The 22,020-nt window shown below is 45.1% G+C and overlaps 2 protein-coding genes across 5 annotated transcripts in view; one reads left to right on the top strand and one right to left on the bottom strand.

Annotated features, from left to right (window-relative positions):
- The window catches only part of KIF4A (kinesin family member 4A), a 29,351-nt gene extending 19,747 nt beyond the window's left edge, over nucleotides 1–9,604 (bottom strand). The window contains exons 1-10 of one of the 2 annotated variants that reach the window (XM_035134455.3): nucleotides 9,459–9,604; nucleotides 7,824–7,960; nucleotides 7,399–7,513; nucleotides 5,683–5,873; nucleotides 3,267–3,359; nucleotides 2,337–2,503; nucleotides 1,531–1,625; nucleotides 634–753; nucleotides 334–509; nucleotides 82–143 (exon numbers count right to left, since the gene is read on the bottom strand). In XM_035134455.3, coding sequence (XP_034990346.3) covers nucleotides 82–143; nucleotides 334–509; nucleotides 634–753; nucleotides 1,531–1,625; nucleotides 2,337–2,503; nucleotides 3,267–3,359; nucleotides 5,683–5,873; nucleotides 7,399–7,513; nucleotides 7,824–7,946 — 1,142 coding nt within the window. In that variant the 5' untranslated portion in view covers nucleotides 7,947–7,960; nucleotides 9,459–9,604. The remainder of the gene's footprint in view (nucleotides 1–81; nucleotides 144–333; nucleotides 510–633; nucleotides 754–1,530; nucleotides 1,626–2,336; nucleotides 2,504–3,266; nucleotides 3,360–5,682; nucleotides 5,874–7,398; nucleotides 7,514–7,823; nucleotides 7,961–9,458) is intronic. The other variant, XM_060281878.2, reaches the window with a different exon arrangement.
- A 2,609-nt stretch (nucleotides 9,605–12,213) lies between these two features.
- On the top strand, nucleotides 12,214–20,793 carry PDZD11 (PDZ domain containing 11). Of its 3 annotated transcripts, none has more exons than XM_035134462.3 (7): nucleotides 12,214–12,291; nucleotides 14,971–15,137; nucleotides 16,186–16,269; nucleotides 16,776–16,832; nucleotides 18,941–19,039; nucleotides 19,215–19,275; nucleotides 20,019–20,793. In XM_035134462.3, exons 2-7 carry the CDS (start codon nucleotides 15,033–15,035, stop codon nucleotides 20,051–20,053), a joined length of 441 nt encoding a protein of 146 aa, XP_034990353.1. In that variant the 5' UTR covers nucleotides 12,214–12,291; nucleotides 14,971–15,032; the 3' UTR covers nucleotides 20,054–20,793. The 3 variants fall into 3 exon arrangements, with proteins under 3 accessions (XP_034990353.1, XP_034990351.1, XP_034990352.1); XM_035134460.3 differs by having other exon boundaries at nucleotides 12,214–12,373; XM_035134461.3 differs by having other exon boundaries at nucleotides 12,214–12,409.
- Nucleotides 20,794–22,020: the final 1,227 nt, after the last annotated feature.

The raw sequence follows: 22,020 nt of genomic DNA, 5'->3' as shown, positions 1-22,020 counted from the left end.
AATAATGAATGTTTATGAAGAGGTACAGGCTGCCTTTAGCACTGAAGAGTGTCACGTGTGTTGTTGGCCAGCAGTCCTCACCCAATACACACAGGAAGGGTCCCTCCGTGAGCCTGCAGCAGTAACACCTGCAGCTGTTGGACCTGGAGGAGAGAAAGGTGGTACTTTTAACTGTTTCTTACCCAATCAGAAAATCCAGGCTGTGGTTCTGTGGCAGCTCTTTCAAGTAAGCATCAATACTGGCCTGCATCTTTGGCTCACAACCCCACCACCCCCATCTCTGGAGCCAACTCCTCTGCCCCCCCCCCCAAATCTAGTAGCCCACAGACACACCTGCAGTTTTAGCCGGCCAATCTCTGCTGTCTGAGGGTCAATATTCACTACCGGCTTGTTCTTAATTTTTCTGGCCCTATCAGCATATCGAAGGGTATTCAAAGTCTCCTCGAGGTTCGAATCTGCTGGGCTCACACAGGCCACCATCAAGGTGTGGCTATTACCTCCCAATGAATCTGAAGGGAGAAAAATAGGACGACTCTTTAGGTAAAAAAAACCCCCACTACTTTTGGGAGATGAAAGGAGGTTTCCAGAGACACAAGATGATTCCCTGGTAGACATTTTGCCTCCCCCTCTTACCTTGCAAAAGGCGTGTTAACTTAGAGTCCCTATAAGGGACAAAATTGCCCTTCTTGCTTTCTTCTCCAAGAGCACTGATGACATTCCCCAGGCAGAGGAGTCCTTTGTTGATGTTGATCCCTAAACATGCACACACGCAAAAGGGGGAAGAGATGGGGAGCCGAGATCAACACTTGTAGAATTGTAGAGTTTGAAGGAACCCTTCCAGAACCATATTGTCAAGCTTATTTACTGTCAAATACTAGACACTGAAAATCCAAAATTAGGGATAATTTTCCGAATTGAGCAATCCTAGACTATAGCTCCTTTATCTGAATGGACAGCATTAGGATCAAAATATATTAAAACCTAGGATTCTCTTGAAACAATCTTGTCAAGTTAGAAAGTTATGGAACATAATGGCTAATAAAAATTATTTGACCAATTCTCCCATGCTAAAGTGACTCAGTGTGGAACTCTAACAATCGTGGAAAAAATGGTTGTATGGGACAATTGGATGGATGTGGGTATAAACCAATAGATAAGAATGACAAATTTTATGCATATGCTATATTTTTGTTCACAGATTTCCTGAGCTGGATAAATGTGTATTTATCATTATTGACCACTAATTAGGGGTTTAATCTTGCTTTAAATGTATTGTTTTTGTGTTCTTGGCTGTTTTTAATTATCTTATGTGTAAATTGCCTTGAGATGGTAGTTTAGAGAGCGAAGAAGAAGAAGGAGGCCATAGAAATAATTGATCTTAAATTAGGCAGGCCTTAACAGCTATTTCTAAAAACAAGGTGTATTCCCCTTTGAAGTGAGGATTTCTAACACAGAACAAATCACAGTCCTTAAAAACTCTACCACCGTGGGCACAAACTTACCATGCCATCAGAAATTTTTACCACTCACCTTCCCGAAGTCGATCACCTTCTGCTTTGGTCTTCTTTTGCCTTTCTGAACCAGCAAGGTCTACGAGGTGCAACTTGGAACAAAAACTGGTGTTCCTAAGCCAGAAGTAGGAGCATTTCACTCACACAGCAATGAACAAAAAACCCTGAGGCTGTAACAAGAATCCAGCTTTCCCCAACCTGCTGCCCTCCAGATGTTTTGGGCTAAAGCTCCCATCAGCCGCAGTCAGCACAGCTGCTGCAGTCCAAAGCATCTGGTAGGCACTAGGTTGGGGAATCAAAGAATCATAAAACTGTAGAGCCAGAAGGGACCCCCAAGAGTCATCTAGTCCAACCCCCTTGCAATGCAGGAATCTCAGCTAGCTCACACATGACAGATCACCATGCAACCTCTGTTTAAAAACCTCCAAGGAAGGAGAGTCCACCACTTCTAGTAAGAGTCTGTTCCACTGTCAAACAGCTCTTACTGTCAGAAAGTTCTTCCTGATGTTTAATCGGACTCTCCTTTCTTGTAATCTGAAGCCATTGCTTCCGGTTTTATCTCCAGGAAGAGAAAACAAGTTTGCTCCATCCTCCCATGACATAGTCATTCGATAGGCACCATTTCGAATATGCCAAGAGATCTCCTTAATCAGTTATCAACTTCCACTTTTTCTGCCCTCATTGTCTTGAAGCAAGGCATATTCCCTTAAGCAGTCTCAAGGTGCTAAAACACACACTCACGGGCAGCAAACCCCAAACCTTCCTTCAATGGACCATGCCTGAAGCCCTTTTAAGAGAACAGGTTGTCTGAACGCCTTTGCTTACGTCTCACTCTTGCTTTTCTGTTCGATGGTCATGGTGAAGATGGCGTGAGAGCGTGATGACTGGGTGTTCATGGCTGTGGCAGCCACCGTTCGGGAGTTGTTCCCCTGCTCCAGGCACAGGGTGGTCTCTTGAGCAGAATTCACCACGTGCTCGGTGAGCCCCACAATCTGTATCAAGAGAGAAAACGGGGAGGAAATGTTTTTCTTGCTTCGCTTTGCTTCATCAACAGCACCTTTAAAAAAAATCCTACCAAGCTTTTGTTACGGGTGTTTTCTGTGTCCAGACGTAATCGGAACCATCTGGGGCAATCAGAGCACTGCTAGTCTGTGTTCAAGCTCCCAGAAGCGATGCTTCGCCCTAGCCATCCTCTGGGTAAAGGAATCTGTTATGGGAATTCACAGGCTATATTAGCTGTTTGGCATGCCCAGCAGTGTAAGGAGCAGGACAGGTCCCTTCTCTTTGGGAAAAAGAGCAAGGCAGGTCATTGTCCTGGCTTGAAAAGGAAGGTTCAGTCTCCTGCATCTCTAGATAGGACTGGAAAGGCCCTGTTTGAGGCCCTGACTAGTAAGTGTACAGTACAGGTAGACTCCCCACTGCGTGCAAATGTGAAATCACATAAAATGGGGAGCACCCTGGAGAGTCCTCATTGCTCGGGAGGAGACCCTCCACAGAGCCCGAAGACGACCTCTTTGGCTCTGGAGAGGGTCTCCTCATGAGCCAGAGGGTTGTTGAGGCCGCTGAGCTGACACACAGGAAAGCTAAAAGTTAAGTTGAATGGTTATTTCAATCAGACCTGCCGCGCCCCGCCAACAAAAAAGCTTTCATGCGTCTGCCACAGAACAGGGCAGGATCTATTTGACACTCCCAGCCTTGTCTCTATGACATGCTGCACCGTTCTATAAAAATAACAAATCCTGACAGGGACTCTACCTTGATGCCTTCCTTGGGGTCTTCACGGATGCTGATTTGAGCTGTCCGCTCTTTGGCTGGTGCCAAGAGGTCTAGGATGTCTTCGTTATAGATCTGAGGAAGAAAAGGTAGCAGATTGGAAGAGAGGTTTGACGCATCTCAAGTGCCAAACAGAACAGAATCACCACGACTTTTGTATTCCTGCCGTAAACCCTTTGGAAGTCACAGCTTTGCAAGGGAACCGGGAATGGGAGTGTTAAGCTCCAGTACAATCTACAGGGAGGAGAAACTTTAATGGTTCAGCACAGTAACCCAAGTCAGTTTATGGAGCCACAAGCACATTTTCAGCAACACGGTACAGTATACTGAAACAGCTGCATATTCTTGCATTGCAGGGGGGTGGAATAGATGACCATCATGGTCCCTTCCCACTCAACCATTCTATGATTCTGTCTACATGCTGCTTCACCATATCAAAGGCACTGTGTCTCAGAATACCAGACACTGGGGGGAAACAGTAGGAAAAGGCCATTGCCCTCTCCTCCGGCTTATGGACTTCAGCAACATTGATAATGTTTCATATTTTTTAAAAAAAGAAAAGCTGTTCACTTCATTGGGCGTGACTTAGTTGGCCATCACCTAGAGCAGACCCACTGAAATCAACTGATTTAACAGTTTAAACTATTTTGCTTTAGTAATTTGCAGATATCAAGCTTGTTGATAATTAAAGGGTTGTCTTTTGTTGTTGTTTTCAATAAAGTTAATGCTTTAGAAAATGCTTGTCCAATCAAATCTTTTTTGACTGGTCAAATGCCCATCCCTGCCCAGAGGCATTTGATCCCAACCTCAACGAAATTCTTAAGTAATTTTGGCCCTGAGGCTTTGATTTCAAGGTGAGGGAGAAGCAGATTTTTGGCCCTACACTGCAACTGCTCTTAAAACTACAAAAATATTTTGTATCAGCGGCACAGCCATGGGAACCCGCATGGCCCCACAGTATGCCAACATCTTCACATGGCAGATTTAGAACAACGTTTCTCTCTTGTACCTACGATACATTGACGATATTTTTATTATCTGGACACATGGACAACAGACCCTGGAAACCTTCCACCAGACATTCAATGACTTTCACCCCACCATCAACCTAACAATTAACCAATCTATGCAAGAAATACATTTTTTTGACACTACTATAAAAATACAGGATGGACGTATAGACACCACCTTATACAGAAAACCAACTGACCGACAAACATATCTACATGCTTCTAGCTACCATCCCAAACATACCAAACAATCCATCGTATACAGCCAGGCCCTACGTTACAACCGCATCTGTTCCAACTCTACATACAGAGAATCTCACCTAAGAGATCTACAGCAAACCTTTTTAGAACTAAAATATCCACCTAATGAAGTTAAACAACAGATCAACAGAGCCAGACTGATACCTAGAGAGAACCTGCTGCAAGACAGACCCCAAAAAGAAAATAACAGAACACCACTAGTCATCACATACAGCTCCCAAGTTAAAACAGTACAACGCATCATCAGAGATCTACAGCCTCTCCTGGACAATGACAGCTCCCTTTCTCAAGCTCTGGGAGGAAGACCTTTCATTGCCTACAGACAGCCACCCAATCTTAAACAACTCCTCACCCACAATAATACAACCACCAGACTTAACATGGACACTGGTACCAGAGCCTGCAATAAACTCAGATGCCAACTTTGCTGCCACATACACCCGGACAACATAATTACTGGCCCCAACAACATCCAACATACCATCTCAGGACTATTTAATTGCTCATCTTCTAACATTGTGTATGCCATCAAATGCCAACAGTGCCCTTCAGCTCTCTATATTGGACAAACAGGCCAAACCCTACGCCAAAGGATAAATGGACATAAATCTGACATCAGGAACCACAAGACAGAGACACGACACTTCAATCTCCCAGGACATTCTATACAAGATCTCAAAACAGCTGTTTTATTACAGAAAAATTTCAGGAACAGACTGGAAAGAGAAGTTGCTGAATTGGAACTCATTACCAAGCTTAAAACCATGGAGCCACCTGGGATGAATAAAGACATTGGATTCTTATCTCATTGTGCATGATCAAGCTTTCTTTAGTGCCTCAGCCCTTGCTCCCTCCCCCCCCCCCCAGGACCAATTGCAGTCATCAGCAGTTGTTAACAGCCATCAACAGGTTTACCACTCCCATCAGCCCATTACCTATTCCCATCACCCCCACCCCCCACCCTCTGAATATACATAAGGGTTTGGTGGATTCTGTTTCAGTGTATCCGACGAAGTGTGCATGCACACGAAAGCTCATACCAAAATAAAAACTTAGTTGGTCTTTAAGGTGCTACTGAAGGAATTTTGTTATTTTACAAAAATATTGACAGCATAGATGGCTTTTACCTCCAAATAAGAGACTTTCAGGAAGAACTGCCACTCCGCCCTCTCTTTCATTTCTTGGAAGAGAAGCTTTATTGCCCGAGGGATGATTCCAACAGTGGGATCGTTCTCTTTGTCAGCTGTGTAGGCACCTCCCATGGAGTATGTTTTTCCAGATCCTGTTTGGCCGTAGGCTAAAACCGTGGCATTATATCCTGTGGAATTAAGAACGCAAAAAGAAGTGAGGGTCATTTCCAGGACGACAAGTGCCTCTTAACAGTATTTCATGTGTTGATAACAGCAAGGACAAGAATCAGACTAGAGCAAGTTGAATATATATCAATCCCTAGGCAGCCTAATCAGCCTGCATCAGGATGGATAAAAATCAATGATATATATGTTGTTGTTGTTGTTGTTGTTTAGTTGTGTCCGACTCTTCGTGACCCCATGGACCAGAGCATGCCAGGCACTCCTGTCTTCCACTACCTCCTGCAGTTTGGTCAAACTCATATTCGTAGCTTCGCAAACACTGTCCAACCATCTATAAGCAGTTTTATATAAGCAGTTTTAAATTTTAAACCAGATTTTTAGAAATAAAATGCTTTTGGAGGAAAAATCTTTCTAAAAATAGTTTTCTATTTAAGTTACATTATAGTCCAATGGCTATTCATCAGGAAATAAGAATTTGTTTTAAGTTTTTCATATGTGCTAAAACTCAGTCTAAGTTTTTTTTTTAAAAAAACAACGTTTAACCACATCAGTTAACAAACATGGAAACATATGCTATAATGTTATTGTTTAAGTAAAATAAATTGTTTAAATTGTTATTGAGGAAATGATTATTTTTCTCCTTCCAATACAGCAGAAAAGTTGTCCAAATATAAACAGTTACCGTACTTTTCGCTCCATAAGATGCACTTTTTTCCTCCTAAAAAGGGGAAATGTCTGTGCATCTTATGGAGCGAATGTGTGGTCCCTGGAGCCAAATTGCCCAGGGGCAAAAAGCAGACTGTGCTTTTCTTTTCTTTTTAGAAAGAGGGAGGGGGTGTTGAAAGGAAGCTGCTGAGCAGCAGATTGGCAAGCAATCAGGAGGGAGATTATGGACGCTAGCGATAAAGGAGGCTGCCTGGGAGGGAGGAGATAAAAGCACATGGATCCTCAGGATTTTTGCACTGGCTCACCCCAAATTCACCATCAGATCACATAGCATGTCCATGGCTATAGCCTGCACAAAAAAATCATACATCCACTGTTTCGTTCAGAATATTTTTTTTCGTTCAGAATATTTTTTTCCTTGTTCTCCTCCTCTAAAAACTAGGTGCATCTTATGGTCAGATGCGTCTTATGGAGCAAAAAATACGTAACTTATTAAACCTTACAATAATTTCATAATTACTGTCTATCTATTTCTAACAGTATAAGCAAATCCGTAATTTTTGGCATAACTGTAAAAACTACTCTGAAAATTTATTATTCCCAAAACAAAATCTTCCTTTGGTTGTAAATATTAAGATGATACCAGCAAGAATGAATCTTTCTGTAAAAAATAATTATTATTTAAATCAAGTCTTACTGACTAGTGATATAAATCGATTTGATTTAAATAAAATCCACCCTGACCTGCATATTACTGAAACTCTAGTACCAGCACATTTTTCAGCTGCTGCACATTTTTCAGCTGCTGCACATTTTTCTCCTACTGAAGATGTTCCTAACATGTTCCACCTCAACAGCTCTCACCTTTGAAGATGCCCATTAAAAGGGGAGAAATACAGGCGTTGAACACCTCCTCTTGCTCAGTGGATGGGTCGAAGACATAATCATACGTGAATGCTTTGTCATTACCCAGAACCACCTGTGAGGAAGGAAGAGAAGTAGTGAGGGCTACGGTTTCACCTCTTATCAAAATCAGCTCTTGAGGATTTGAGAACATTACTCCATGTTAGCACCAGTAACACCAGCACCAGTAACAGAGAAACTGTTAGGAGTTCAGAGCTACAAATTACCATGTTACCTATGGAGAGATGTATCATTCATTATACATGTGCAATTTCATCCTCCTATGATAACCCGAAGTGGGTCAGGGGAAATCTTTAATGAAATCCCATCATTTTAGAGCAGATGAAACACAAACACACACAGAAACTCTCCAAATCTTTCCTCACCTGCTGTTCTCCAGGGACAAAAGACAAACACATCTGACAGCCCTCTGAAAGTTCCTTAGGAACAAGGGGACGGCACCTTAGTGCCACCCGCACAGGGATGACTCGGGCATCTTCCCTTGACATTTTATGTTATCTTCCTAAAAGAAATTCAAAAGTTAAAAAGCATTAGCTCACTGGAAAATACCACCAGTTTTGATTTGCGGCAAACTGCTTCTGAACATAATGTAATATATATTTTTAATTTAGGGTTAATCATTTAAAGTCCACTTATATATAAAACATCTCAAAATGGTTTACAATAAGAGTGAAATCTCTAACACGTACATTGAAGCACAATGCTCACACATATAGACAATAAATAGAAATGCAAAAAGCGGGGGGGGGGGAGACACCTGCACACCAAAATACTCAAATAAAAACATTAGAGTAGCAGAACCAGCACAACCCTGATTCAAGAAGTCTCCACTCATCCATGAAACGTTTTTGGGTACCTTGGCAGCTGCTGCCACCTCCCAGCCTGAGCCTCCCTGTTATAGAATCATTGAATGGTAGGGTTGGAAGGGACCCCCGAGGGTCATCTATCTAGCCCAACCCCCTGCAATGCAGGAATATCAACTAAACAGGGGTGGCCAACTCCCAAGAGACTGTGATCTACTCACAGAGTTAAAACTGGCAGTGATCTACTCCCCCTTTTTGGGTTCAGGCAGGTCAAAGTTGTTGAGCTTTTTTTAGGAAGGAGGTAAAATGTTGAGCTTTTTTAGGGAAGCCACAGTTGTTCACCTTCTTTGGGGGGAACCAATGATCTACCCGTGATCTACCGCAGACGTACAGTGATCTACCGGTACCCTGTTTCCCCCAAAATAAGACATACCCATAAAATAAGCAGTAGCAGGATTTCTAAGCATTGGCGCAATATAAGCCATAATAATAATAATAATAATAATATACATAGTGATAGGTGCAGTTCTGGAGGGCGCCATGGAAGAGGTGAGGCTGGACGCGTAATTAAAAAATAAGGCATTCCCTGGAAATAAGCCATAGTGTGTCTTCTTGAGGAAAAATAAATATAAGACAGTGTCTTATTTTCGGGGAAACATGGTAGATCACGATCTACCTGTTGGACATGCCTGAACTAAAGCATCCACGGCAGGTGGCGATCCCACCTCTGCTTAAAAACCTCCAAGGATCCAGCCCTGAAGCTCGCTTAGAGGACATCGTAGGGGGAGGGGAGCAGGGCGGCCGCCAAAGCCTCCCTCGCAGGTTTGTTGTGCCACAGAAGTTCCCAACCCCCGCCCGCTTAGTGCACCTTGCGAAGATGGGGGGGTGGGGAGAAGCGGGGAGGGGCGCCCCCCCCTCGGCCTGAGCCTCACTCGCAGGGTTGTTGTTGCGAGGATACAAACGGGGCCGGGGGGAGGGGCAAGGAAGGAGAACCTAGCCTCGGGGGAAGAATAAGAATAAAGAGGCGTCCAAGGGGCAATTTGGGAATTTAAAAGCAACGGTCACCCGAAGAGGCGCTTTGGGGAAGGATAAAGGCGGGGAAGGGGACCGAAAGGGTTTAAAGCGGGACTGGGGGGGGAGCTTTGCACTGTCCTGGGACCTTGCCCGTCCCCCCCACCTCCCACAAGCGACCGTTACCCTCTTCTCCTCTCGCGCGCGGCCTTCTCCTAGGCCGGCCTGTCAACCGCCTCGCCTCGCGGAGACACCGCCTCCGCCGCTCCTTTCCCTCAGCTTACAAAGTTCAAATCCGCCGCGCCAATCCGGGCACCACAAGTGAGGTGGGAGCAGCAGACGGACGGGCCGAGGCAGCGTGCGCGATGACGTCAGGACCACCCACCCACCCCCACCGTCAGCGCATAGACGTACGCCAGAGTGAAGAGGTGTACCTGTTGCGAAGAGTTGTCGGGTTCTCTTAGATTTGAGGTGTCGGGAGTCTGTTAGCGAATGGTAAAACTGAATGGGTTTAGGTCATATTTGGGATCGGAAAGGAAAATAGGAGCTACTGTACAGAACCGTGGCAAAGAAGAAATTCCCGGGTTGGCCTCCCCCCCCCCCTTTAAAAAATGTTTAAGATTTTGTTTGTTTGTTAACTTTGTATTAAATATGTATTCTGCAGTTGACCTCCTTTGTATTGATTCATTTTGAAATGGTTAAGATAACCAATGCTTTTTTTTCCTGGAAAAAATGATTAGGAGTTACTCTCGTTTTGACTAAAGGAAATCACCATTTTATAGTTCAAATCGGTAAAAATAAATACAGTAAATGGACAAAAATTCACAAAATGTTTAGGAGTATGCATACCCCTGCGTGCCTCCAGAAAAAGAGCACTGAACAGAAAACTAGAACATTATCTTCAGTGCTCTTTTTCTGGGGACACACAGGGGTACGCATACCCCTAAACATTTTGTGAACTATAAAATGGTGATTTCCTTGAGTCAAAATGAGAGTACCCCTAAACATTTTTAAGAAAAAAATGCATTGGTTATTTTAACGATTTCAAAAATGAAACAATACAAAGGAGGTCAACTGCAGAATATATGTGACTTTCTTCAGATTGTTTTATTGATGTTTTAATATGCTGCAAACCCCTTTGAGATTTTTCTTAAAAATATAAAGAGGTATAAAGCTAAAGGTAAAGGGGGCCCTGACCATTAGGTCCTATTGTACTGCCAACCTTGCTGTATGCTTGTGAAACATGGGCCATTTATAAAAGCCACCTCCAACTTCTCAAAAGATTCCATCAATGGTGTCTCCAAAAATTGTTTACACACATCACTTGGGAAGACAGGCGAACTAATACCAGTGTACTGGAAGAAGCAAAGATCACCAGTGTTGAAGCAATGATTCTTCAACATGAACTTCGTTGGCCTGGTCATGTGAACTTCGTTGGCCTGGTGATCGTCTTCCAAAGCAACTACTCTATTCCGAACTTAAAAATGGAAAGCGTAATGCTGGTGGTCAACAAAAGAGCTTTGAAGACTCTCTCAAGGCAAATTTTTAAAAATGTAATATAAACACCGACAATTGGGAAACACTGGCCTGCGAGTTGGAGAACAGCCTTTACCAAAGGTGTCATGGGCTTTGAAGACACTTGAACTCAGGACGCAAGGGAGAAACGTGCTAAGAGGAAGGCATGCTTGGCAAATCCACACCGTGATCCACTCATCTACGAATGATCCCCGAAGAAGGAGATTCTAACAGTTGAAAAATATATTTGCTACTGTAATGCTTGTACCCGGTCAGGGAATAAAATCTCTGCAAGAGACTTCACAGAATTTGTGAGTCATCTTTAAAACTTCTGTTATTGTCCACTGTTTGCGAGAGAGAAAGGAAGAAAACTCTGCTAAATCAGTTGACTGCAGTTTACAGAGGTCTCGTCACACAACTATCTGCGCAGCTCAAAAACATGATCACAGTTTAGTTTGTTTTCTGAAACCGAAATATAGATTAATTTTTGTTTTTATGAAGCGACGTGGCCATAGATCTGTGATCCTGTGAAGCGGGTGAGACTCGGAAAGACAAATCCCGGCCATGACGCCGAGTGATGACATCCCCCTCGTCATCGTTGCTGGGGCTGATGGGAATTGTAGTTCTTCCAAGCTCCGGACGGACGTTGCTTCCCTGCCCCTGCGAGATCAAAATGGCGTCTATCGTGAGGCAAGAGCTGGGAAATCAGGACTGTATATTGTCAGCCCTTTCCTTAAAAGATGCGTGTGAGAGAACTCTCTCATTCATTTATGGGTTAATGTTGTATACCGCCCTTCCTTTTTTAACCCCCCCCCAGGATGGTGTAGATCATTTTTAAATTTATTTTTAAATGGAGGGAGCCGGCCTGAGGGAACAAAGCAGTGAGCAGGCCTCTCCCATCCTTTACCTCACAGAAGTGACCGTTGGGTCACATGCTGCGCCTTAGAGACCGCGCGCCTAGCAACCGTTGCCACGGCAACCTCCGGAGCAGTCTCACGCCCAGCCCCAATCCCTTTCTGTTGGGGGCGAGAAGTTGGTTGCTATTAAAAGAAGGCTGGAAAAGTGAACAAATACCGTTTCCTCACATTTTAAATCCCCCCCCCCCAATTTGAAATATGTATGCCCTGGCCTTCCAGCACATTCAGAGTCGCAGCTATTAAAATGGTGGGTTTTAAAACAGGCCCGACTCCTCCCCACTCTCCCCGTCGAAACGTGATTCCCTCAGAGGCTGGAGCGCCTTATTATCCCCGCCTCCTGAGAAACCCAACCAACCGTCAGGCTTCCTTCGCTGACAGGCAGCCCAACTACGGTAGGAGTAGAGTAGTGATATCCTTCTGTTTTTATTGGGTGGCTGGCGGGGGAGGAGCCTCCTTTGATTGGAGGAGGACGAGCCTGGTGTTTGTTCCTGCGAGCTCAGCTGATCAGCAGGAGGAGGAAGGCCGGTTCTTCCAGGGAGGAAAAAACCAGGAGCGGATAGGACGTCTCTGTGCCCCTTTACTCTGGAGTAGGTCCCGCTGAGCTCTTGTGGGAGTGGATCCAAAGGGAGGCACTCTTGATTTCGCAGCCCTCTGGGTGTCTCCTCAGAAGTAAGTCCCATGGAGTTCCCTGGGGGTTACTCCTAGGTAAGTGGGCATGGGGTGGGGAGAATCCTCTGGGAGCAGGTCCTCCTATGGAAACTTCGCAGGGCTCACCTCTGAGTAGACATCTCTAGGTTTCCACTGTAAGGCCCCATCCGCACCATGAATTGAAAGCGCTGTGATGTCGCTTTGAACAGCCATGGCATTCCCCCAAAGGATTCTGGGAGCTGTACTTCGTTAAGGTTGCTGAGAGTCGTTAGGAGACCCCCCCCCCAATCCCTCCCATTCTCCTCACAAAGCTACAGTTCCCAGGGTGGTTTAACAGTCGATCTCTCTTGCCAGGGGACTGGGGGGGGGTCTCCTAACAGCTCTTGGCACACTTAGCAAACTACAGTTCCCAGGAATCTTTAGGCAAAGCCATGAATGTTTATAAAATTGTGTGATGATGCATTAAATGTATGGTTCAGATGTGGGGCCTTAGCATCAAGAGCAGGCATAGGCAAACTCTGGCCCTCCAGATGTTTGGGACTACGATTCCCATCATCCCTGACCACTGATCCTGCTAGCTAGGGATGATGGGAATCGTAGTCCCAAACATCTGGAGGGCCAGAGTTTGCCTATGCCTGGTCAAGAGGTAGGGAGGTAGTTTTGAGAGTGCCATTGCTGTTATTGGTAAGGGATAGCACACCTTGGGCTGTTTCTTTCCCCCTCCTCTTCAATTCCAGGGAGAAATAACAGATCTCTCTGCACATGTTGGTGGGTGGAATTGATGAACACTTTCCGCCATCTGAACGGCCGCTTGCCATTCACACGCAAGGTGCTGAAGCTCCAAAACTCCTGTTCGAATCCGCAGCTATGCCGTTATGCCAAGGAGGAGGTCGCTTTCCCAAGTCCTCCCTCCGAGCTTTGAATAACTCACACATAGGCACCGAACGGGTTATCAGGCTTTATTGGCATATTCTCTGTAGCACCAGCTACAGACATCAAGCGGCAGTCTGATCTACGACATGTTTTCTCCTCCCCTTGGCAGGTTAATCAAAGATTTATAGGGGCTGGGGAATGCTGGCAGCCAGCCCACCCCATCATCAGCTCCCACTTTGGGGACTAATTGTGAATTGTTAACTAATTGTTAACCACCCAGCGATACTTGCTTGCAAAATCACTACTTCATGACAGTAGTTAAGCAGTGAGGAATGAAGGCTGGTATAGGCTATATGAGTCTTTGGCATATGCATTCATTGTACTGTGTACGTGTATAAATGGGAGCAGATATATATTTTATTTATCTTTGTTTGGCATTATTTATCTCCCACTTAATCCGAGATCTGGGCTGCATCAATAGGAGTACAGCATCTAGATCAAGGGAAGTAATAGTACCACTGTATTCTGCTCTGGTCAGACCTCACCTGGAGTACTGTGTCCAGTTCTGGGCACCACAGTTCAAGAAGGATACTGACAAGCTGGAACGTGTCCAGAAGAGGGCAACCAAAATGGTCAAAGGCCTGGAAACAATGCCTTATGAGGAACGGCTTAGGGAGCTGGGTATGTTTAGCCTGGAGAAGAGAAGGTTAAGGGGTGATATGATAGCCATGTTCAAATATGTAAAAGGATGCCATATAGAGGAGGGAGAAAGGTTGTTTTCTGCTGCTCCAGAGAAGCGGACACGAAGCAATGGATTCAAACTACAAGAAAGAAGATTCCACCTAAACATTAGGAAGAACTTCCTGACAGTAAGAGCTGTTCGACAGTGGAATTTGCTGCCAAGGAGTATGGTGGAGTCTGCTTCTTTGGAGGTCTTTAAGCAGAGGCTTGACAAGCATATGCCAAGAATGCTTTGATGGTGTTTCCTGCTTGGCAGGGGGTTGGACCATAGCTGCCAAGTTATCCCTTTTTTACAGGGATTTTCCCTTATGCTGAATAGGCTTCCTCGCGAGAAAAGGGAAAACTTGGCAGCTATGGGTTGGACTGGATGGCCCTTGTGGTCTCTTCGAACTCTATGATTCTATGATCTGTATATGCATAAAATAAAGCTAAAATAGCAAGTAGACATAAAACATATTTGCCATTTGTATATATGTTTTCAAATAGCATGAAAACATCTCCCCCCTCCAGCTCTCCTCCTGCTCGGGGTAGAGGAATGAAATGAAAACCTGTTACATTTAAACAGCAAAATATTATTAAACCCAGCCCTGGACAAATGAACATCATTATCCTGTGTGGCAATTTAAACTCCAAAGGATCTTCTAAAAAGAGATGTGTTCAAAGCTAGTTTAAAAGAGACCAGATTTTAATAGTGTTCTGACAGATATAGGATTCATCAAGTATAGCTTTTTCCCACTCTCACATCTCTGAACTGGGAGAAAACTGTACTTGATTTTTAAAAGCAATCATGCAAAAGTTTAAAGCACAAAAGTTTTTTGGAGAGGAGGAAAAGACGACAACTTTAGAACAAACTTACAGTTAACAAAAAAGACTCTTATTTATACCACATCAACTCGCTAGCTTTTTGGGTGTGGGTGTATTTTCCCCATTAATTTCTCCTTGCCTTGAAGCATATGTGACTTGGAAGGAAAGTTGACAGGCCACGTATACTGTTTTCTCTCCAGAATTGACATCCCATCTTCGGAACGATCGTCTGGAGCTTTCACAGCTCTGTGCTGACTCCAAAATGGATATCGGAGGTGGTGGCTGTGGCCGGATCCCGTATGATGACTATCCCGTGGTGTTTCTGCCTCCCTACGAGAGCCCTCCTACCTGGATCCCTCCTCATGAAGTGTGTATCTAAAAGACCCGTGGGTCTTTAAGAAAGTCTGGCCATTGTTATCCATTTGCTGGTAACCCCTAGGCTAGACTACTGCAGTGCACGTCTAGTGGGACCTGCTCCTGGCATTGTCCTGGACGCTAGTGCAAACTACAGCAGCTTAACTGCTCACCCGGTCAGACTATCTCCATCATCTTACACAGCTGTTGAATTAATTCCGCTAGCTGCCAATTAGCTACCAGGCTATTTTAAAGATTTTGGAACTGGTGTACAAAGCGCTATACATCTTGGGACAAGAATAATTTAAAATAAGATACAAATCAACTGCATGGTTGTCCACTTTTTTATGCACTATAACAAGTCTGTTCTTACAAATGTTTCACCACATATGCCCTAGCGCCCGTTTATTTAACGGGCTTAATGATACTAGTAATAATAATAATAATAATAAATGACAACAAATTATTATTATTATTATTCCGTATGATCTAGGAACTGGGCCTAAACCTACCCTGTGGATTTCTCTCATGTATCAGGCAGGTGCCAGCTCAGCACCTGTTGAACACCTTCCTCTTTCAACAAGATGACTCAGTGGAGACTTTCCCCCCAGACTGTATCTACTGGATTCCAAAGCGTTTTCATATATGAAATAATTTATTTATGTTTTTTTATTGTTGCTGTTTGTATTGTTAAATCACTTTGATATGTTATATAATCCATACTGCTAGGTGCTGATTAGAGTTGGGAGTTGGCTAACCCTCTTCTACAGCAGTCTGGTGATGTCTGGTTGTAAGGTTTTAAAAGAGATCCAAGTCATAGCTGCCAAGTTCTCCCTTTTTTAAAGGGAAATTCCCTTATGCTGAATAGGCTTCCTCACGAGAAAAGGGAAAACTTGGCAGCTATGATCCAAGTTACTCTTCAGCCATTTTTCTTAAGTCTTCTTGGACCAGAACCAGGCAATGGAATGCTACAATGAAGCCCAATAAGTTTCTGATTTCCACAATGAAATTCACCTTGCCATTTATTTTATTTTAGTTTTGTACCTTGCTTTCCCCCCCAGAGAATTTACCATTCGGATTATAACAACGAGCTGACCCAATTCCTGCCTCGTACCATTGTGTTGAAAAAACCTCCAGGGGCACAGGTGAGACGTGGCCCACTCTTAGGGGACTTGCGGGAGATGGGGATTACAAGGGTGTGAGAGGTTTTCTCAGCTGGGATTGTAGGCTCTCCACACCAGGCTTGGAAAACACTAGGTCCTCCGGACTTTTTTGGACTCCACCTCCCATCAGCCCCAGTCAGGATGGGCAATGGTCGGAAATGATAGGAGTTATAGTCTGAAACATCTGGAGGATACTGGGTTCCTCACCCATGCTCTATCTACTGAAAAGTTAGCTATCCTTGGAGGGGATTCTCTGCATTTGTAACCTGCCCTGTGCTTTACAAATTGTATTTTATCCATCTGGCCATTGGTAACAGTTCCTCTATTTCATGGGGTCATTGTGGGTTGCAGTAAAAAGGCAACGATGAGGTAGACCTCTGTCACCCAAAGGCCTGGAGCAGAAATAACAGTCTGGAAGAAGACAGTATTCAGGAACAATCTATATGTTGAGCTTCCAAATCTCCAACGCTAATCTGTTTCCTTTCTAGCTGGGCTTTAATATTCGAGGAGGAAAAGCATCACAACTGGGGATCTTCATCTCTAAGGTGCGTTGATCTTTAGTCCTGACCTCATGGCTGCCTAGTTCTGTTACTTCCTTGACAAGTAAATTAATTACAGTAGGTTTGCTGGTCATTTCTTTTTAAAGCATTTTTATCATGATCTTCAGCCCAGTGGCGTAGCTAGCCGCCTGGCCGTCCGGGACGGCAAACCTGAAGGCGGGGGGGGGGGGTGTTATCCATCACACGCATGCGTCGTGACACACAACACATGCACGCACAGGAGGGATATGACGCGGCGACACAGCAGCCAGCGGCGGGCGGTGTCCGGCAGGCCTCTCCCTCAGGCCCGTCCTTACCGCACTCGAGGCGGTTCTTCTCACAGCCAGTTTGCGCTGGCTCCACAGGGGCTGGTCCTGCTTGCCCGCCGCCTGGCTTTCTTCAGGGCCATCGTGGAGGCGGGCGAGGGCTGCGCTGCTGGCGGAGGGCAGCTCCTTTGTCAGGGAGGAGACGCCGTGGAGGAGTCGGCTCGGAAGCCGCCGGAGCTCTTTGCGCAGTGCACCCCGGCCTCGCCTCCACGTGGGTGGCGAGGGGCGCTCGCAGGGGCGGCGACGGCAGTCGGAGGTGGTCACCCCCATCCAGCCTGCTGCCCCCTGCCCGGCCTGCCACCCGGGGCGGCCCCCCGCCCCCCCCATTACAATGCCACTGCTTCAGACGAGAAGGCTCCCAGAGCAGTTTATGTGAGATCACAAAACAAGGTAGTCCCTGCCCACAGATTTGCAATTTAAAAGGCATAACACAAAAGGTAAAGGGGTCGAAGAGAGCAGAGGAAAAAGTAAAATTCATTCACCAGTTCTTATTATATGTTGCACTTGTCGAATGACCTGCAGTTTCATCCTATGAGAATTTTGTGTTTAAGTTAGTATATGAAATTATAGAAAAACACCCCATCTAATCTGATATGTTAATTTCAATAAAGCATAAAATAGTCCATTCCTTTGCCAAATTACTTGATGAGATTCACTTTCTCTGTGAAGAATATCCATCATTTATTATGCATGTTTCCTTGGAAGCTTATGCCACATACCTATTACCAAACAAACAGGCCAAGGATTGCAACTTCAAATGATTATTTTTTTGTAAATGACTTAGACGTTTCATACAGATCTTGGTTTAAAAAAATTAATCTAAAATTACTCTACTTTATCACATGACTCAAATAAAAGAAGAATTGTTGTTGTTGTTGAGTCGTTTAGTCATGTCCGACTCTTCGTGACCCCATGGACCATAGCACGCCATGCACTCCTGTCTTCCACTGCCTCCCGCAGTTTGGTCAAACTCATGTTGGTAGCTTCGAGAACACTGTCCAACCATCTCGTCCTCTGTCGTCCCCTTCTCCTAGTGCCCTCAATCTTTCCCAACATCAGGGTCTTTCCCAAGGATTCTTCTCTTCTCATGAGGTGGCCAAAGTATTGGAGCCTCAGCTTCACGATCTGTCCTTCCAGTGAGCACTCAGGGCTGATTTCCTTCAGAATGGATAGGTTTGATCTTGTTGCAGTCTATTGGACTCTCAAGAGTCTCCTCCAGCAGAAGAATGCTTGGATTTAAAAATAGAACAGTTTATTTCAGTTTAGCTGCTATTAGCATGATTTGCAGGTTTTCAAAATAAAAATGAAGGGAGGAATCCTGCCTGCCCCTCCCAGCAGCCTCAGTGTTCATTTTTGTGCCTTTGTCCTAAACCTTTTCCTTTTGCTGTTTCATTACAACTGGCAAGGAAACCAGCTGCTCAGTCCTTCCTGTGTTGCAAGCAAGTTCTGCTCCATTCAACAGAGCTTCTGAACCCATTGGATTCATAGAATCATAGAGGTGGAAGGGACCCTGAGGGTCATGTAGTCCGACCCCTAGCCATACATGAATCTCAACATGCAGTCTCTCATCCAATTTGAGACTACACCGGACCCTGCTGAGCTCCACAAATGCGCCTGCAGTTTTATTGCTGCACCATTTGGGGGGTGAAAGGTTTGGAAGTGGCAGAGCGCAGTTGTGTGACGGGATGGGGCCAGCTTCCCCAAGATGCCAAGGGGGTTGAGTCGCATGGGGGCATTTGCAGTTCCTGGCCTCTGTCTGAAGGGTGGTCTTGCCTCTCCTGATCCCAGGTGATCCCGGATTCAGATGCACACCGAGCTGGATTGCAGGAAGGAGACCAAGTGCTGGCAGTTAATGACGTCGACTTCCAGGATATCGAGCACAGCAAGGTGAGAGGAGGAAAATAAACCAGAGGCCTGCATGGAGCAGCCACAGGATGTGGTCTGAAGGCTCATGGGATGCCTTCTACACTGGGAAGGAAAGGCAGAGAATCAATGATTCAGCCCAGTGTGATGCCCTTCTTGGTTCAGTTCTTCATCTGTTGTTTTCCCCCTTCCCCTACAGGCTGTGGAGATCCTGAAAACTGCTCGGGAGATCATTATGAGAGTCCGATTCTTCCCATATAGTAAGTGCTGTTGTTGCTGCCGCTGCTCTTTGCAGAATCTTTGGCTTGTTTGGAAGAGAATGTTTATCAGGTGAACTGGGACCCACTATATTCATGAAAGAGGAGAGGGACAATAATGTGCTCCCCCATTACACAAATCCAAAATATGAAACACACACACACACCCCTATTTCAAAATACCGTGTTTCTCCAAAAACAAGACACCGTCTTATATTTATTTTTCTTCAAAAAAACCCAAAAACACTGGCTTATTTTCAGGGGATGTCTTGTTTTTTTTTCCTCCTCCTCCTGCCGTGGCTGGCATTGCTGCTGCGCTTATCACTATGTCTTCTTTTCGGGGTATGGCTTATATTCCTTGAATGCTTAAAAATCCTGCTATGGCTTATTTTATGACTACGTCTTAAAATAGGGGAAACAGGGTAGCGTGGAGTTCCGTCACATTTCCATGTAGGAAGAGGAGGCACCTCTCTTTCACTATAGAGGGCTTAAAAGGGGTATTTATTAGACAAATTCCTGAAGGAGAGGTCTGTCTGTGGCAGTGATGGCTAAGTGAAACCTCCAGCTTCAGGGCTGGTCTACCTTTTGAACACCAGTTGTCGGGGAACAACAGTGGGAGTGTTGCCTTCATGCCAACATTGTGGGCGTGAGAAACAGGATCCTGAACTTGAAGGGCTTGTGTCCTGATCTAGGAATGCTGTCTTTATGTTCTGCCCCTCATTCTTTTTCTCCTATTTCCCTTCCAGACTACCAGAGGCAGAAGGAGCGAACGGTTCACTAGAAATCCCTTCCCAGCTGGCAGCTTTCTCTTTGCAGAGAGTCCACCACCCTCCAACCAGATTCTTCTTTTCGCCTTTTCCTTTGGCAAATGCCTGCTTGGGGGTGTGGAGGGGACGTCGTTTGTGGCGCAGAACCTCCCCTTTTTGGCTGGATTCCATAGATCCAAGTACCTACTGAGAAGGATATCTTTAAAGTTTTCTTCTGCTTTGTGCTGTGAAGCAAGAAGCAGTAGGAGCCAGATGCAGGGCTTCAAACAGTTCCCTGGCCCCAGGACAAATGGATGTAGGCCGTTACCTGGTTTCATTCATCCCCAGGCCCGGAAGGACATTCTATTCCAATAATTTGCTACCTTCATAGCTCTCTGAAAGAGGAGGAGGAACAGAAAGCATCGGGGGGGGGGGGTCCCAGAGAAGCAAACTGGAATGCTTCTAAGCTGGCCTCGCTTTTTGAATGAGATGCTCCTGCGGTGGTGATTTGGGGCATAATCCACTGTAAATATCTGCACGAAAGCATGCTGAAACGAAGGGGGTTTATTTTGACATTGTACTACAGCTGGTGTAAGGGGTGGGGGTTTAATGTATGTCTGTCTCTTCTATACGAAGGCTCAGGGGCTTAAGAACCTATGTTGGCTTGCATGTCATGGGAGGTGGCTTTAGTTGGATAATTACGTAATAGTTCTCATTAAAATGCTGCAAGGAGTTTGCTTTACATACAAAGCAAGCTCCTCCTGGTTTTCATGCACGAGTAGTGAATTCTTTTTTTCTCTAGAGACAGTAATACCAGGGGGATCTTGCATGTGTTGGTGGGGTAGCTGCAAAGCATAGATGTCTTTCCTTACCCCCCCTTCCCCAAATCTCTTGTTATCTGTGTTTCATCAGTTCTCCTTTTTATTTAGACTACCCTTAACGAACACTCAGACTGTCTTAGGCCACATTTAAAGTGCTATGATACAACTTTAAACAGTCCCCCCAAAGAACCCTGGGAGTTGTAAGGCTGCCAAAAGTTGTTAGGACATCTCCTAGAGCGGGCATGCCAAAGTTGGCCCTCCAGATGTTTTGGGACTACAACTCCCATCACCCCTAGCTAACAGGACCGGTGGGTCAGGGATGATGGGGATTGTAGTCCCAAAACATCTGGAGGGCCAACTTTGGCCAGGCCTGTCCTAGAGCTACAATATCTCAGTGTGGTTTAACCATCAATCCCTCTTCACATGGAACTCTGGGAAATGGTAGTTCAGGGAGAGGAATAGGGGCCTCCTGGCATCTTTCGACACGCTTAACAAACTGCAACTCCCAGAATTACTATGGCATCATAGTGCTTCAAAATTGTGCTGTGGATGTGACCAAACATAGGCAATGATAAATCAGTAAATAATGTACTGTGCACACACATAATCCATGAGTCAGAAACTTTAAAAAAATAGCAACAAAGCTGAACTTTTTCAGATTTCTGGGCAAATGGGTGGTACCCTCTTGTAATCACACCCTTTCCAAGCCGTGGGTATATTTGCAGTCCTGATCTGCCCTGGCAGCTGCAAATTTGCTTTTGCCTTTTTTTTTTTTATGTGGGTAGAAGTCTTCAAATCCTCTCCCCAAACTGCAGCCTGCTTGGTTCTGTGTGGGGCAAGGCCATCACAGCAGTGAAACCTGCTTAGATTTTGTTAGGTGAGTCTTACCACGTGAACCTCACCTAAGAAACATTTTCAGGTTTCTGCCGGCAGGATGTCTTCCCTGCCTCTAGCTGTTTCTGCTTGTTGCACAAAGGGGATCATTAAAACAAAAAAAAGCAGGAGAATTTGATTAACTTGAGCTTCAGCTCCTTAGAGGAAGTGAGGCCAGGGAGTTAAAACACACACATTCCTCACCTTGGAGGAATGCTTGCTCATCAAAGCTCTTTCTTCCTCCTGCTTCATTAACTTTGGGTGTGGATCTTTGAAGGAGGGGAAGCCTGCTAATTGTCCCACTCACA

This window comes from Zootoca vivipara, chromosome 12, assembly GCF_965207765.1.
Source record: "Zootoca vivipara chromosome 12, rZooViv2.hap1.1, whole genome shotgun sequence".
NCBI classification, from domain to species: Eukaryota; Metazoa; Chordata; class Lepidosauria; order Squamata; family Lacertidae; genus Zootoca; species Zootoca vivipara.
The sequence above is the reverse complement of the archived record's forward strand: the minus strand, read 5'-3'. Positions and strand labels throughout refer to the sequence as shown.